Source organism: Chelonoidis abingdonii, chromosome 2, assembly GCF_003597395.2.
Source record: "Chelonoidis abingdonii isolate Lonesome George chromosome 2, CheloAbing_2.0, whole genome shotgun sequence".
Classification (NCBI taxonomy): Eukaryota; Metazoa; Chordata; order Testudines; family Testudinidae; genus Chelonoidis; species Chelonoidis abingdonii.
The window spans coordinates 270,093,651-270,112,132 of record NC_133770.1 but is presented as its reverse complement, the minus strand read 5'-3'; the positions used below and the strand labels follow the sequence as shown (position 1 = coordinate 270,112,132).

At 41.3% G+C, this 18,482-nt stretch overlaps 2 protein-coding genes across 9 annotated transcripts in view; one reads left to right on the top strand and one right to left on the bottom strand.

Moving 5' to 3' along the window:
* LOC116814681 (syntabulin) overlaps positions 1-3,479 on the top strand; it is a 116,093-nt gene extending 112,614 nt beyond the window's left edge. For both annotated transcript variants that reach the window (XM_032762457.2, XM_075063191.1), the window contains exons 7-8: positions 538-687; positions 1,717-3,479. In XM_032762457.2, the coding sequence (XP_032618348.1) occupies positions 538-687; positions 1,717-2,845 (1,279 nt within the window). In that variant the 3' untranslated portion in view covers positions 2,846-3,479. The remainder of the gene's footprint in view (positions 1-537; positions 688-1,716) is intronic.
* A 6,162-nt stretch (positions 3,480-9,641) lies between these two features.
* The window catches only part of EBAG9 (estrogen receptor binding site associated antigen 9), a 48,116-nt gene continuing 39,275 nt past the window's right edge, over positions 9,642-18,482 (bottom strand). For all 7 annotated transcript variants that reach the window (XM_075063188.1, XM_032762453.2, XM_032762451.2 and 4 more), the window contains 2 exons: positions 17,983-18,074; positions 9,642-10,197 (listed from right to left, as the gene is read on the bottom strand). In XM_075063188.1, the coding sequence (XP_074919289.1) occupies positions 10,077-10,197; positions 17,983-18,074 (213 nt within the window). In that variant the 3' untranslated portion in view covers positions 9,642-10,076. The remainder of the gene's footprint in view (positions 10,198-17,982; positions 18,075-18,482) is intronic.

Sequence of the window (18,482 nt, the reverse complement as noted above, 5' to 3'; positions counted from 1 at the left end):
TGGCTGGTGGCAGCGATATCAGATCTAAGCTGGTAATTAAGCTTAGAGGATTCATGCTAGCTTCTCAGTTTATGAACGCTAAGGTTCAAATCTGAGTAGGAAGCTACGACAGCTTCCTCCTAGTAACTCATCCACAAGCTTTAGCTATTGTAATATCCTTTCAGCTAATCCAGTCTACTCAATTAACAGTCTGCTTCCTGCTGAATTCCTAACATCACAGTACACTGCCTTGTCTATATTAGTGTCAGACATCTCTGCCAGTGGCCTTACTGTACACTTGTAGAAAACTTTACTCTATGACTTTTATTTTAATCACACGGAATCCAAGTACAGTAAATAGCAGAATTCTTAGTGAAGTCACTGGCAAATGCCTCAAGCACTATGATTTACCAGACTAAATCACTAATGTTTACTGTGAGAGACCCAAATTGAGTCCACTGTAAACTCAGCTTTGTGCCAGTCAGGATTGGTATGGAATCCATCCGCTCTTAGGAAGGTAAAGAGTTGCAGGAATAACACTGGGTATTTTTGTTTCAGACGGTCGATGAGATATAATTCTTGTGGGGAGAATCATGGCATTAAAGCACCACATCCAGAGCAGTATTTGACCCCACTGCAGCAGAAAGAAGTTACAATGAGACATCTAAAAACAAAACTAAAGGAATCTGAGAGCAGACTTCAAGAAAGGTACATTTTCTCCCAGAAAAATAATTTGAGGAGAGATGAGATTTATTCAGCGGTTTCCACTAGGGAAAAAATCCTGAAGTTCCTACTCCCTTCTTGACTGCAGTGAATTTTGACTAAGGAGCTTAAAATATGTCTGTATCTGATTAAATGAAATTGTTTACAGACTTTGCAGGTTTCAAAACCCGTTCCATGAAAGCATACAGTATAGTTAACTTTTGGAAAGGAACCAGTCAGTGATCTCCTTTGAGCCTGGACTGCTTTATAAATATTTTGAAGGGATATTTTTTCAGTCAGTCTGATATTGCACCACTGACTTTTACACATGCAACTGTTGATGCCTTCAGACTTGTAACTGTGTTTTCAGGGACTAGCTTTGCAAGTGGCTCAATCAGTTGTCAACTTCAGTCATGCCCAAGGGTTGTATTTCTGTAAATGTGGGACGTTATTGCACAATATCTTGTCTTGTTCTAAACCTGTTTGTAACAGAAAAAGTATCTGCCTCCTACCCTCTGGACAGCAAAAACTCTTTGACAGGAGATCCTGCTTGGTTATGTTTTAGTTTGTTTTACTCACAATAGTTCTATGTAGTGATGTTCTGCAGAAGAGCAACTGCTTATATTACACAAGAGATTTCTTTAATTGAGAGGTTTATGGTTTGGTCTAAATCATGGTACCTTTGCACAGAGGGACTGTGCAGGAGGTGGAGTTTTACATACATCCCTCCCCCCCAAACAAAGGCATGGCATAGATCACCTCTCTCATGCTGCCTCTGGAACTTATTGTGTAGCCCCGGTATGTGTGGTTAGGTCAGTGAATCCACTTAGCAGTAGACCAACTTACCTTGCCATCCATTGTCCTCATGTTATACATCTGCCAGTCCACTGTGAAACTGTGCTATGTGCAAAGGGGTGTTGGTCCAAGTTTTTGCAGCATCTTTACATCCTCACCATCCCTATGTAATGGGTCTTCCCTGAATGCTTTAATTGACCAAAGAACAGAAGTTTGACAGTGATTTTGCTTTTGCTACAGGGAAACAGAAATAGAAGAGCTCAAGTCGCAGCTGGCTCGCATGAGGGAAGACTGGATTGAAGAGGAGTGTCATCGAGTGGAAGCACAGTTGGCCTTGAAAGAAGCAAGAAAGGAGATCAAACAACTTAAGCAGGTTATTGAAACCATGAAAAACAGCTTGGCTGAGAAAGACAAAGGGATTCAGAAGTATTTCATAGACATTAATATCCAAAACAAGAAACTGGAGTCCTTGCTTCAGAGCATGGAGATGGCTCAGAGCGGCTCTCTGAGGGATGAGCAGTGTATAGAGTATACATGTGAGTCACCTGGTAAATCCTTAGGTCCAAGTACAATATATTCCAAAATGGTGGGCAACCTAGTTATGGAGGACCAAGCCCTGGAGGACAGCAGGCTGCTGCTCAGTGATGATATGGCTAATGGGACTAACTTTTTTGAAGAAATTATTCTGGCCTCTACACCTGAATCTGGTGATCCAGCCCTCTTCACTTCCAGTGCTGGGCCTGCTGCCCTAAACCAAAACGCACTTGAAAGGGTCTGTGCTGAAAAACTAACATCCTCGCAGGCAGAGGAGGAGAGTGACAATAGCATGAGGATGGAACAGGCCATTCAGACTGATGTGGTGCCATACAGCCCGGATGTGGAGCAGCTCATTCAGAACATATTCAGATCACAACATATCAGTCCCATGAGCCCATTTGCTGCCTTAAAGGGATTGGATGGATTTCCTGCTGGATGCTTCAGTGAATCTGCTTTGCTACTGGACTTAAATCCAAGTGATCCAAACTCTGCCATCCTTTTGTCTCCCATGGAGTCTCCAGGTAGCAAGGGAGATTGGAGCATTAGGGAAAACCATGTTATGAAGGAACTTGACTTTACAGCCTCTTGTGATGAAACATTCAGAAATGTCATTACTGTCTCCCAGGCAGGCATCACGAAAAGGTACTGGAGCAGCAGTTTCCTTGTCGATCTTTTGGCTGTAGCAGCCCCCATTGTACCAACAGTGATGTGGGCATTCAGCACTCAGCGAGGCGGAACGGATCCGATCTATAACATCGGCGCATTACTTCGTGGCTGTTGCCTGGTAGCACTACACTCGCTGCGTCGTGCGCCTTTCAGTATCAAAACTTAAGTGCAGCTGCTGAGTCATGTGTGCTGGTTGGTGGGGGAAGAATTACAATAGACCATAAAAGTGTGTGTGCATAATGGCAGAGTTTGTCTTTTTGCTCCTGCATATTTGATTTGCACTATATTTAGTTGAAAACATGTTTGTTGTTTGAAACTGAAGGAAGGCTCAGTGACGTGGTGGCTTGGTCCTGCTAAATGTACTGCACGTGTACGTTAGCAAGATGCTGTCGCTTTTCATGTGTAGTCTGATGCATTGATTCTTACACTAAAGGCTCATACTCCCAAGGCAGCTTCGGGCACGTATTGTATGTCTGGCTTGCTTAGTGCTCTTGTAAAATATATAATTGCCCTAGCATTCCACTGGTCTTGTGTACAAGGGGACTGTAACCAAAAATGCCTTCGTGTAGGTTGTTGGGCATCTTGAATCTTGCTGTGTTTGATAAATAGGGGGTGAATATATTTTATGCATATTTTAAAGTCTTAATTGAACTCCTGTTGTAACCTGCTAGTCATTCAAGCCATGTTAAAAACTCTCTTTAAGTGTATTGTGAATTAACTTATTTTTTGCTTATTTAATCATGTTTTATTGGAAACAGCAGCTTTATAATCACAAATTACAGTAAAGCATGATAAAAGTATGAATTGGTGTTTTATTTTAGCAAAACCCTCACCTGCAATAAGCTATTAAAAATTAATGCAGGTTTAAGGTTGAAATTTTACACACAGAGGAGGCAGGAGCCCAGTGAATACTTTAGGGCAGTGGTATTGAAACTGCAGGTTGCGACCCACTATTGGGTCGCAGCGACTCTGGTCAGCACCGCCGAGTGGGCCGTTAAAAGTCTCTCATTGGCAGTGCTGCCTGGCTAAGGCAGGCTAGTCCGTACCTGTTCAGACACCACGCTGCGCCCCGGAAGTGGCCAGCAGCAGGTCTAGTTCCTAGGCAGGGGGGGCGCACTGGGCTCCATGCGCTGCCCCCACACCGAGCACTCGCTCTGCACTCCCCTTGGCCGGATACTGGCCAACGGGAGCTGGAGGAGGGCAGTGCCTATGGGCAAGAGCCACACAAAGCTACTTGTGCACCTTCGCCCAGGAGCCAGACCTGCTGCTGGCCGCTTCTGGGGCACAGTGGAGTCCGTGGCGCCAGGACAGGCAGGCAGCCTGCCTTAGCACCCTTACTGCACCCCTGAGTGGGAGCCGCCAGAGGCAAGTCCACACACCAACCCCTGCCCCAGCCGAGTCCCCCAAAACCCAGAGCCCACTCCTGTACCTCAAACCCCTCAGCCCCAGCCCAGACGCCCTCCTGCACCCCAACTACCTGTCCCAGGCCAGAGCCCCCTCCCGCACCCTGAACCCCTCATTCCCAGCCCCACCCCTGCACCCCCACCCTCTGCTCCAGTCCTGAGCCCCTCCCACACCCCAAACCCCTCATTCCCAGCTCTGCTGGGTTGTAGACAAAAACAATTTTCTTCAGCTGGGTCAGAAAAGAAGTTTGCAAACCACTGCACTGGGGTACTGTAGATTGGCATTGTTACAACAGCAGAATTTGGTCTGGAAAACTTGGTTCTGGCTCCCAAAGCAGCTAGTGAGATGAAGTGTTCTATATTCAGTCACCAGTCCCCAAGCCATCGGAGTTCCACCCTTCCACCTAATCGTTGTGGAGGGGTTAACTTTAATCCTTTAACATATTTAGAATTTGGCCAAGTACAGTTGCTCTGGGAACCCATCTCTTTGAATGTCTGCACTGAGAAGTGTAAAAATTTCATCCTTAATTTTGGATCTCTGTATGTCTTTGCATTGTTTCCCTGGCTTTAAAAAAAAAAAAAAAGCCAGCGGGCCCTAATGAGTTGAGTTGAGTTGACTTTTGAACACATGCTCTAACCTTTGCACGCTGCCATACGCGTACATCCAAATGCAAATGCTGTGCCCCCCTCTGTGCACTACTGGAATTGCATGTGCAGATCCTAGAGAGGTAGCATTGGCTGGTGGATAAAACAAACAGAATAAGATAGAGTCTATGCCTGATTCTCTGAACCTTCTTGCAGTGAGACCTTAAGACATGTAACCTTACTATTGTTCAGTTTTTCCTTTTGTAAAGTAAATGTAACAGCACCTCCCCCTGCCCTCTACATCAGAGGGGTAGTGTAAGGTGTGACTATTGATATTCATGAAGTGCTTTGCAGTCCTTGACTGGATGGGACTAGCACTTGATAGATATTAAATACTCATGGGCAGTGGAATAACTGGCCAGCGTGTAGGGAAACAGTCCGCAGGCAGGTAGCTCATTTACAGATACTTATGAGAGTTTACCTGGACCATAGCATTTCCCTGCATTAATAAGACATTCTGTGACTGCACCTTATGCTCTCCCAGTAATACTGCATTCTTAAACAAACCCTCCTCCATCATTCCTGCTGCATTAGTGTTCACTGTGGCCTAAGGCTACAGGAGAGGAGGTGTAAGTGAATGTAAGGCAGTCAAATTAGTGTAAGTTAAGCATCAGGAGGCTGTAAGATGACAGAAATTAAAGCCTTTTCCTGTCTACTCACATGCCACCTTAAATGCTTTCTGTACTAATCCCAGCTTGTGACCCCCTTCCCCATTTTCCCCAGCAGCCACCTAACTGGACTGCCTTACACTTGTCACTTACACACCTCTACAAAGCCCCCAGTTTTAGTTACACCTGTGCCAACTCCTGCATACCTACTGAAATCTAAACAGTAGGATTTCTGCTCAGCCAGGTGGAGACGTCAAGTCAAAAATTTCATCTCAGGGCTGAGACACAGCATGGGAAATTTCACAGGCAATTTGTTAAAGGCAGGCTGAAACACCTGTACAGGTGCTCAAACAATGTGATTTCTTAACCCTAACATTTTAAACAAGCAGAACAATAATTAATTCCTTAATCCTTAGCTATAAGAATGTACTCAAATGAGAATCCTGCTTTGTTCACATGGTGATGTAAGGGTATTATAAGCCAAACTTCCTGTTCCAAAGAATGTGGTGTGACAGGCAAGAAAACCAAACCCAGGGCAACAGTTCTGATACAGTTCCCAGGTAAAATTGAGCTCACACATCATGGGCAGAAATCCCAGGGAGGTATTCAGAGGAGGAAGAGCATGGTTGGTTTGACAGCAGGGGAGTGTGGCTTTAGCAGAGACAGTTTGACTAGACTGGTTGAGAGTAGCAGCAACATGTGGGGAAGTCAGTATAGAAAAAGTAGAACAGAAAGAAAGAATCACATTGTAGACTGAGGTAAGATTGATGTATGGAGCAGACCTGGCCAAGACTAACAAAGAGAAGAGAGCGCAAAAAGGCCAGGGCATAAGGAAAGGATGCAGTGAAAGATGAGAAACAAGTAGAGTTGTCGATGGGTATGCCTGCACTGCAGAAAATACAGCAAAGCTTGAGTCAACTGACTAGGGGCTCCTGGGGCTTGCGCGTTCTTATTCAGGCTGGAGCCTCAGCCCCACTCTCACTGGGTCCCAGAGTTCAGGCAGGAACATCTACATGGCTATTTTTAGTGCTGGTCAGGTGACTGGGGCTCTGAAACTCACTGCTACATGATTTTTTATTTGCAGTGTAGATATACCCACTGGTGATAGAGAAAGTAGGTGGAGAATCAAGATGAGTTCAGTTTTGGAGACAGGATGGACTGGAATGGGTGGCTGGACAGAGATAGGAAGGTTGGGGGTACTGAGGTGGGTATGGTATTTGGAAGGGTCAGCTGATGAGAACTACAGAAACCTGAGGAACACCAACAGTTATGGGACTGTCCAGCTGAAGTAATGAAGAGTTGCAGTGTTAGTGTTTTATAATTCATAAGCATTCCCACAAATATTCCTTCCATTTTCAGTTACCCGAATTTATCTTGTGTTCAGCACAGCCAGTCCCAGCAAGTGCTGGCTGCATAGCTGACATGAATATGATAGATGCAGCCATAGGGTTTTGCAGAAGCAGGATTCTTTTGGTTAGGATTAAAAGCAAAAATGAACCACTGGAAGAGGAGAGTTAATGCACCAATTTACCATGCAAGCTCATACCAGCATCCAGTACTGGGTGGCATCTCTAGTCAGACTTACCCTTTTTATAGCAGCATATAATACCAATTCCATCTCCGAGGTAAGAACACACGTAGCTTTGTTTTATCTTCTGCACTATAAATAAAGTGTGTGCAGTCTTAGTTTAACACTGTGCTCTTGGACACAAAAAAACACCCAAGTAATTTAAGGGCTTAGCCATCTTCGATTAAATGAGTGGTGATGGTTGGTGAAAGGGTACTCGCCCAACCCATAGGAAGAGAGAGTCAGACATGGGGAGCCTAAAAAAAAAAAAAAAAAGAAAGAGGGTTGGTAAAGATATGCAGCTGTGATCTTGCACACTCTCCATAAGGACTGTACAGGACTCTCCAGACTTAAATATAAATAATGCAGTGTTAGGTCCATTGAACTGTAAGTCCACATCTCAGAATTATCCTTTAAGATGTAGCCTACATCTTTGTTCCTTTATTTATATTTTATAAATTGTGGATATTTCAAGTGGATGCGTTATATTTGATCTTCAAATGATGAGAAAAACAAACCGAGTAGTTAACTATTTTATAAAAAGCCAATACCTCAAGAATTAGGAGGTACTGAATATTTCATAATCTTCACTGTAAATAGGATGTGCATGAATCTCCATTTTAAACATTTTTTCCAAAGTAGTCAATTAGAAATGACAGCAACTGAAGTGATACTATGATTCAGAATACACAGAATATTTATTTTCTTTGTATAATCTCATTCGCAAAGCAAGATTTCCTATCGTCCCGTTATTCTGTCAAATGCATAAATCAATTCATAGTAAACATTGTTTCCCAGAAAGCGTGTTCAGGGCCTGGGAAGATTCCATTCTTTCTACCCAACATTTTTGGAGGGCACGCTGCCACATATAGTTCAATCATTTTTAAAGACATCAAGTGATTCTAACAAGTTTTCCTGTTGCTATAGGTCAGAGAGAAACAGATTCTCTCTGTTAAGCATTAATAGTGACAAGTGTTCAACAGAGTTGTAATGATACTAAAGACCCGACAAACATTTGTTTTCATCTTGAAAGTCAAAATGCATTTACAGGTTGAACCAGCCAAACTGAGCCCAAGCCAAAACTATGTATGCTCTGCATTAGTGAGCACAAAAGACAGACAATGGGCCTGGGAATAATTTCCTTAGCATCTCCATCACTGGGGCTATGAAGGGATATGAAGCACTGATGAGGACCTAGATTCTCTTCTGTGCTAAAATCAGTTCAGCACAAAGTTACACCAGATGGCTACTACATCCCCATTCTCACGACACACCTGCCCTGTCCCAGGAGTGGGTTAGAGTCACCTTTAAAGTTGCTCTAAACTTATGCCAGTCGACAACTATCCCCAAGAAACTGAAGACCAGCTAGATCTGAGGCAATGCAGTGACACTCCTATCCCACCATCTTCCTGCCACTCCAACCTTATGGTCAGAGGGCAATTGTCATAGGTACAGAGTATGCTGACTTGACATCAGTTGAAAGCTTCCCTACAGTGGGGACATTCTTAACCTGTCTTCCTATTGTGTCTACAAGACACCTAGCAGTTCTGAGTACTATATGCAGAACAGAACCATTGCACACACACACAGGGGAGGGGAGGTTTACTCCAGTTTCAGGCTGGAAGATAATCCAGTGGGTCATCTGGCCCTCAGATGAGAGGTAGCAGAGAGAATGGGTCCAAGAATTAGAAGTGATGTTCATTAGGAAGTTGATCATTTTTAAGAACCTCCTTCTGCCATCAGCAAAAATTGCTCTTGTCCAATGGGGGTTTGGCTTTTTGGGTATATGGAAAAGGGTTGCAGCCAGCCAAGACGCTGCTTTCTGTGGCTCAGGAGACTATCGGTAGGTTGTATAGGACTGGGCCTTAGCTTTGGCTGTACACACACACACACACACACTTTTTGTTTTGTAATAAGTTTACCCTGTATACAAAACCTTTTCAGAAAAATCCTAGTGTACAGTACAGAATGTATCTAATGTTCACCTCCACCTACCACTGAAATGTAGCCATCTTTGGCCTGGAAGATGGTAGCCATTCTGGTTGCAAGAATTAAAAGTTTTCAGGAGGAGAAACATCTTCCCCCACCCATTAGTTTTATTGGGAGAATGTTTAGAAAGACTGAATACAATTAGCCAAGCTGGAATCTGCTTAGGACAGAGTGGTTAATATCCCATTGATCATATAAATAACCAGATATAGATATAGTGTCTGAACAGCTCACCAATACAGACAGGTGATTAAAGAACCAATCATTCTTTTTCCCAATAACATTACATAAATAAATGTGCTCCCATAACAGCATGCAGCATCAAATCTAAACTGAGAAAAGTATGCAAGTCAGACTGATATTAATATGTGACCATGCCAATCCCATCCACCTGGAGACATTTCTGCCTACAATTACAGTACATTCCTCTCTTGAACTGCAAGTGTGACACTACTGAAAATGGTGTCAGCACAAAATAAAACCCACTTCATTTCTACCCCTGCTGGTCCCCAACCACAGAAAGCCTGTTTGCTGCTGTTTTAAAAAAGGAAACAACTGTATGGATGATAATCAGCTCAACAGAAACAGAAGCATTATTCTTTCTTCAGTATAGGTCAATATCATCTTACATAGGAGAATGCAAGCATATTTTTAAAGCATGTTTTCCGACATAAATGAATAAATAAATAAAGCAATTAAGAGTAGAACAGCAAAGGTGCATTTTCTGAAATTAAGCACAGAAGCAAAGAATTCTTTAAAATTATTTAATTACACGTTTCAGGTAAGCATAATAGATAATACAGTAGATTTCCCACTACTGAATTATTTACACCCTTTTTTCTTTAAGCTTCAACCATCTGTTAGAGTTTATGTCCCCATCATCAGACTGTCACTGCAGCAATCACTCTTCTTGTATATGAGGGGTGCTGGGATAGGGCTATTGCAAGAAACGTTGTTCCATCAAGGTATGATTTGCAGGGTCGGTGTTTTATTTTTAAGATCCACCTACTAATAGTTCAAGATACTTTATGGAAGAATTCTGGCTTCCAAGATGGCCTGACGAATGCATTAAAATCAAGCAGTGAATTGAGTTCTAAAAATATTTAAATCAATACAAATGATGCTTTACGTCATAAAATTGGAATTCTCCTTCCTGCTGGTACAGTCATCCTAGAACTGCTTGTGTTAGGATAGTTTTACACCAATTTTGTTCTGCTCTTTCTTCATTAGCCTTTGTGCCTCCTTCTCCATTTTCTTCCTTTGTTGTTCTGCTGCTCTCTTTTCCCTTTCTGCTATCTTCTGCTGCCTGCAATTTGAAGGGAGAACATCAGATTCACTCCTTTAGAAAAAACAGTGCAAGATCCCTTTTACACTGGCTGAAGCTAGACAATTATTTACATGTTTTCAATAAATACGGAACTTCTTACCTCAGGAAAAAAGGTAACTGTGAGCATTAAAGTATACTGGGCCTGCAAGCCCCTTTAGCAACAATGCCTGGAATTCTGGGTTACTCCTGTGCTCCTAATTAGGCAGCTATCAGTTAACATGCTTTTTGTTCATGCTCAGATTGTTTAAGCTTTAGTTGAAAGAGGGAATATTCCGCACTTTAAGTAAGCTGATGTCCAACTTTGCTTCTGTTAGATCTCTTACACTGCATATTCCCTAGTGAAGATAAGGGTTATAGATCTTATCTGTTGGCATCTCTGTATCAGAATCCACTAATTGTTGTACTTTATTCTTGAGCTGTATGATATCAATTGCTCTGGCTAAGCCCTTGTGTCCCACTTTTAAAAGACAGATACTTTTTTCACTGCAGAAAATTGCTTCATGGATTTGATCCAAAAAGCCTACCGAACTCAATGAAAGGATTCCCATCAATTTCAAGGGCTTTGGATCAGGCCCAGTATGAACATCTTTACAAGCTGAAGAATTTCATGAGATATAGGAAGAATGTAACTGATTTGCTTACACATCTGTGTGAAACCCACAAGATCACTAGGGAGATATATTTGGAATGAGCTATGGGGGGAAGGGGGAGGATAAAATAATGTAGCATCCAAGACTTTTGTTAAAATGTTTGTTGGTTTTGTTTTTTGTTGTTACTTTTCCATTTTTATGTAGTTTTCTATCATGCTTTTAAAGATAATCAAGACTTTGTATACAGATCTAGTGAAATTTCTTAGATCTCATGCAGTGACTTTTCTTCTAAATGCATTTCTGCAGTTATCGGTCCTCCAAACATCCATCATACATAGGTACAACTGGAATTAACTAGGGTAAATACAGTTATACAAATAAGCTACTTAAAAAAAAGTCAGGCAGCCTTAATCTAGAATCAGAACACTCAAAATAAGGACCTGAGGTTTCTAGACTGAATAGTTTGTTTGCTTCGAGTTTCTCTTCTCTTTTGTGCTTGCCCACTCCCTCTATACAAATGCTGGAAAAGGTTTTCCTCTCAACATCCTCCCTGAGACTCAGACAGCCAGACACTCCTGCCTTGCTTCCCACACCCTCTCTATTGTCAGTCAAATTCTCATATATTGAAAGCTGCCTAAACAAACTCCAGCTGCTGATGCAACACCACTTGTTCCTCAATAGTGTCCAAATTTCCCGCACCTCCCAGTTGGGTTTATTCTCCACCTGAAACTTGGGCATTAACCATCTTGGTCAACGAGCCAGAGTACTAAGGGCTAATCTACCTTTTGAGATTTGTTTTCAGAGTTAAAGAACTAGTTAGAAAGTTAACAGAACTCCGAGCTCCACACAGTAGAGTAACTGAGGGTGTAATTTCCACATTACAATGCACAACTGGATGCTATCAGATCTCCTCACTCTGTATGGAGACAGTCTAAGGACAAGTACAGACTGACTGGGAAATACACATGGCAAATCCATGATGGCAGAAAACTATTTTTGCTCTGATGTCTCAAAGCTTTGTATCAGTGTGTAATTTTAAGTTTTATAGAAACTGTAAATTAAGAACACAGTTGGTAGAGTCTACTTTTTCTCAGTTGTAATTGGCTAGATTAAACACTGGGATTAAGATGTTTACCATTACCTACAATTTTTTTTAAATTAGCTATTAGGTCACATAGCAGAACATAATTCAATAGCCCAGATTTCTAAAACATTCTGGGCTTGATTATGCCAAATGCTGAATGCTTAGCTTCCACTGACATTAATGAGCAAGTCCTTATTCACTTAAAAATATTATCATGTCAAATTAAAACAACAGACATTGATCAAAATCATAAACACCAGACTTGAGAACCCTCAAACTCTGGGATTAGAACATCACTGCTCAACCCATATTTAATTTAAAGCAGCATGGCCTCTGTATCAGGTTGCCACTGGGATAGAAATTAAAAAGCAAAATAAACATCAACCCATTCCACGCTGTCTATCCCTGAGGCAGCATCTTCCTGCTATTGCTCTCAGAGCCCAAGCCATCACTGTCTGAAGGATTTGTTCAAAGGGTCAGCTCTCTGGTTGCCATGGGCACACAAAAATCATGTTTCTCTAGCAAATTACAAGATAGAATTTGTTATTTTATTTTCTCCTCTGGTTACATTTTCCCAGGAGTGGAAAGTGGGTGGCACAGTAACAGTGACTGAATCCATACTTCAGTGAGGGACTGACGCCATCTCCTGTATTTGATAAGCAATAACAGATAGAGAGGTATGGAGTATCCTGGATCCAGTATTATTCCATGCTTTTGTTAATGATGGTGACATGGAATATGCTATTTAATATGTACACAATAAATCTGCCAGCTCTCTTGAACGTTTTCTGAAAGTTAGTATTAAAACATGAGAGTTTTGATGAACTGGAAGATAGGGTAATATCAAAAATGAGATTCAGTGATAGCAGAGCAATTCATGTCGGAAAGAATAATTAGAATGGGGGAGTAAGCGCTAGGCAGTGGAGAGGATGTGAGGTTTTTAGTGAATAATAAATTAATCCATTTAAATAAAGAACGCATACTCACAGAAGTCCAATGTTATATTAATTGTATAGGCAGAATCAGAGAGAAAGTTGAGAGAAGACTAGATCATCTAATCTGACCTCCTGTATAACACAGACCATTACATTTCACCCAGTTATCCCAGTAGGGTCCAATAATGTGTTTTGGCTAAAGTGTAACATCCAGAAAGGCAGGCAGTCTTGATTTGAAAACATCAGGAGATGGAGAATGTACCCCTTCCCGTGGTTTGTTTTAAGAGTTAAATCATCTCACTGTTAAAAATGTGTACCTCATTTCTAATCTGAATTGTGGCTCCAGCTTCCAGCCATTGATTCTTCTTGTGCCTTTCTCTGCCAGGCTAAAGAGCCCATTAGTACCTGGTTTCTCCCTGGGAATGTTCTTGTAGTGTCCCTCTGAAGTGTCCCTAACTTTTGTTTGCCAGAAGCTGGAAATGGGCGACGGGATGGATCACTTGATGATGATGTGTTCTGTTCATTCCCTCTGAAGCACTTGGCATTGGCCACTGTCAGAAGACAGGATACTGGGCTACATGGACCAGTGCTCTGCCCCAGTATGGCTGGTCTCGTGTTCTTATATACAGCAATAAGGTCACCTCTCAATCTTCTTTTCGATAAACGTAACAAATCAAGCTCTTTATGTCGCTCAGTGTAAGGCATTTTCTCCAATCTTCAAATTATTTTTTGTGTCTCTGTTCTGCATCCTTTCCAATTTTTCAACATCCTTTTTAAAATGGACACCAGACCAGTTTTCAGTATTCCAGCATCATTCTCATCAATGTCTCATACGGAGGTAAAATCGCCTCCTTACACTTGCTCCCATTTATACACCCAAGGAGCACATTAATCCTTCTGGGCACAGCATCACACTTGGGAGCTTGTGCTGACTTGCTTGTCCATTATAACCTCTAAACCATTTTCAGAGTCTCTACTTTTCTTGAGGCAGTTCCTCATACTGTAGGTACAGCCTGCATTCCTTGTGCCTAGATGTAGGAATATCACAAACATGAAGGCAGCTATTCTGTCCTACATGGGCCATCTTAGGAATCATGAGAAGAGAGATGAACATGTGCTTCTTTGAGGAACATTGTCTGCATACATGTAAAAGATGGTTGTAAAGAAGACAGGAATCCATTACTTCTAGTCACTGAGGCAGAACAACTACTGGGTTTTAGCCTCAGGAGGATTACTAACAACTATTAGGCAAACTAACTTAGATCAGCTGAACAACAGATGTGATGTCAAGGGAAGCTGTGGAGCTATTCACTGTCAGTCTTGTAGACTAGTACTCTAAACCCAAGGGAGTGCCAACAGTCTGCATCAAGGACGTTTATTTTACAATCTGCAGCTTTCCCTCATCTTAGCATCCTGAATAGCAGACATGCTGCTCTATGTTTCACAGAAACAGCCTACTACTAACCCACCAAAAGGAAATTCTGGCGCAGTGATTTGGGTGGGAGAGAGGGGGAAAACGAAAGGCTGCGTGTGAAGATACCGCCTATGCAAATAGTTCATACATGTAAAAATAATGGTATTTTAATCAGTCATGTGGAACTAAATGTTTAGCACTAACAAGAGCTAATGGCAGCACTCAAAGGCTTAGTAATCACAACTACTGCCAACCCTTCATATGCTCACTCTTTAGACTGCAAGCTACACAGAGAATTCCTGCCTGCAGTAAGATTCCTAGGTGGTTTACTGCACCTTCTGCTGGCTAACCAAGTCATTTTTGTTTTGTAGACACCACACATGCAATAACATGCATGACAAAAGAGCTCTCACAAAGATGCACACATCGATGAATTATTGTCACCGTCATACCTCCTGTCCTATTATAGCTGTATCAACTGGCTTTGCTGTAGTAAGATATAATTTTTTGCTGCTGTTTCAAGTTTACAGGTCACTATCTAGAATTTTAAATATTCTCTACCAAAAGAGCTTAAATGGTGGTGAACGAACAAACTAGTATAAAACTAGATATGGTAGGTAGGGAAAAAATATTTAATGACTGGCTTTTCAATTTACCAGAGAAAAGTAGAACATGATTCAATGGCTGGAAGTTGAAGCCAGACAATTTTAGACAGGAAATAAGAAGTTTTTAATATTGAGAATAATTAATCATTGGAGCAACTTACCAAAGGTCGTGGGGGGGGGGGGGGGGATTCTCCTTCACTGACAATTTTTGAATCAAGACTGGATGATTTTTCTAAAAGATGTGTCTAAGAATTATTTTGGGGCAGTTCTATGGCCTGTGTTATAAATGAGGTCAGACTATATGATCACAGTGGTCCTTTCTGGCCTTGAAATCTATGAAAAGGTTAAAGGAGAAACAGAATCTGTTTGAGGCTAAGTTTGTTCCTTTTCTCGTGAATACAGTGCCCACAACCTGCCAGAACCAAATCTGGATGCCCATAGTTAGGCACCTAAACCAAAATATAGATAATAAAAACAACTCAAGTTTCTGGGCACCTGCTGCCACTGACTTCCATGGGGACTGGAGGGGGGACAGCAGAGAGGAGTCATTTATCTAGTAGTCAAGATTTGGAGCTGAGTGCCTAACAACAGGCACCAATGTTGGCCTAGGCACTTTACAGATGGAGATGAAGACAAGGCCTCTGCCACAAAGAGCTTACAATCTAGATGGGCAACGCATAGATGAAGCCAGGGAAGAGAGACTCAACAAAAGCAGAAAGAATGACCAGACAGCGAAAGCAGAGCAAACCTCTGGTGAATTCCAGCATTCCCTTTTATTAATCCCTTGCAAATTAACCCAGTCCAGAGGGCAGGATTACAGTTGACAGGATTTTGGAGAAAAGTGCAAATTCAGAAGTGACTTGAAGGAGGGGGCAGAAGCACAAAGGACCACATTGGCTAGAGAACTGCATGGAAGAAGACCCAGAGACTAGTATGGGAGGACAGAAAAGATTTTGACGTACATGTTGAGACAAAGGGTGAAAATAAAATGTTAAAAATCTCTAATACAAGTCAACATTCAGCAGCATAATTGTTCTGTGTGTACTGTATATACATACATACATACACACACACAGAAATCCACCGATTAGTGCATGAAAGTACTTTCAATCTAAGATTTTGGAAGGACATTTTGATCTTTTTGCCTGACTCAGGGAAGATGATATTCTCCTTCCAGAAACAGCACCACAATATAAATGAGACACTAGGACAAACATATGAAACGTATGCAAGATTCTGAGCAGTTCCCTGACCCCCTACCCCAATCTTGCAGTGCAAATGAACCAGCAGCCAGCCAGATCTTCTTAGCTGGCTTAGCTTCCTAGCTCCTACATCACTCCTCTGCAGTCCTTGGCACTCAGGCAGGGAATTGTTGGAGCATGGTTGGAGTGCACTGCAGTTTGGCAACTTCTGGCTGGAGAAAAGCCCCTTTGGAGACCACAGGGCCAGCTAATACAATATATTCCACAGCAGCTCCTAAGACAGGAACTACATACACCCTACCCCAGAATTAAGGAGTTGCAACTGGTTTCTTTGCAGCTCCTCCTCTCTACTGCACCCATGGAAACTGAGCACAGTGAATGACAATACGTTTGTTACAATGTACACAGATGTGCTGCTGCCCTGTCATGAGAGCCTAGCAAAAACTGTCTCAACAACGGCAGCAGCCAGAGAGGGGAGTTCTCTGCCCTCCACCAAGCAGGTGTGACACTCAGCCTAACTGGGATAGTTAGCTTTTGCCTTTCTCCATTTTTCTTTTTTTTAAAACAAAGGAAAACACGTCAGTGAATTGAGAAGTTTCCCCAATTAAAAATTAAGTCAGGAAACAAAGTATCAATAGCAATGTTAACTCAGCCATGCTACATGTACAGACAATGTTCTCCTCAATCTTTTCCAGTTAAAATGTGTAGCTTAGTATTCTTGCTTATGGTATAGAATGCAGGAGGATAAGACAGGAAGAGACAGAAAATAGAGCTAAGTTAACACTACCAATGGAAACCTTTACATTCCAGACTATGATATGAACTGTGCAGCTATAATAATGTATTCAGGCTGTATTTTTACATTGATTTAGATTATACTGCACAACAATTAAATTGCCAAACTAGGGGAGTGCTGAAATTATTTTATCATAATTCAATATGGACAAAATGTAATTTCCAAACTGGTATTGTTCAAAAATAATGTGCTTTACCCATTCTCACAGTTGTTAAACACATGAAAAAAGCGTTCCAAAAACAAATCTGTGGTGATGAACACAGTATAAGAATTTAAACAGAACAGTCTTTGAGCACGATTGCGCATGGACAGCCATCATCATGAGACTGCAAAAGGATATAAATATCCTAAAATTGTGTATATTGTACTATATGCCTTGCCATTCCAGAGCTGTTACAGTGTTCCTTCTCCCCTCTGATTTTAATAAGTGTACAGAAATTTTAATAAAATATTAATCTGACTTTGTGTAGTAAACTAGTGATGTTTACAGAAAGTCCTATTTGTTATTTTAACTAAGCTAGTAAGAATACAATTGAGTCAGTGTGGATTCAAGAATTTATTTACTTAATATTTTCACTGAATTTTCAACTAAAAAAAAACAAACAAACAAAGAAAAACAAAAAAACCCCACTACTGATTCCTCAAATTCTGTCCTAAACTGTTGTCCAACATCTCCCATCTTTGAATTTAACACCACACTGCTATGTTTGTATTCCGTAAGTGCTTCAGGAATGACCAAGTTGAAAGATGCTATTGGTACATCAAGGTTTTTAATTGTGATTTTACTATTTGTATACTCTAGTGACTCAATTTTTCTTTATTTTTTTTTTTTAGTTTTAATGTAGCACTGTGCAGAGTACACTTTATCTTTATTATTTCTAGAATGTAAAGCAATTAAAACTGCTCCTGGCTACATAAAATCCCATTACTCTTATTATATAAACAAGTGTTTAACATGCCAAATTCTTGGCATGTGTGAATAAGGTCTTAATGGAAGAAAAGCGTATGGTATAAAATTTGTATATACTGAAGATGCGGGGGAGGGGGAATGAAAGCCTATGTAATGCATGTTCCGTAAATAAAGTAGGATTGCTAAAAATTGCTCGAGCCTGGTTAGCTACAGAATTGTTTAAATTACCTAAGAACTTCTTCTGCCTGCCAGGCAGCATCTTCCTCTTCTTCCCAGGCGTTAGTATTTTCCTGCCAGGTATCCAAGTCTCCCAATTCAGGCTGAAAACAAAAGACCAAGAATATAGTAAACATATGCAAACCATCTCCCCACCTCATTTCCAGATAAAACTATGTTGAAACTCAGAAAGCAAGGCTATTTAGTGTTAAGGGTTTTAAAAATCTGCTTTATGACAATATGGATAGATCTTCTCCTAGTACCAGACAGGATTGTTTTGAATTTCCCAACCAACCCCCCAACTAAAAAAAACAAACAAACAAAAAAAAAAATCTCACCCCAAAATCAACCCCCACCCCCAACAAACCATACTGAAGAAGTGAGAAACAGCTACTGATCAGATTGCAGTGAAGACAAAGGCCACGTCTAGACTACGCGCTGAATCGGTGCGTTAAAATCGATTGCTTGGGGATTGATATATCGCGTCTGATCTAGATGGGATATATCGATCC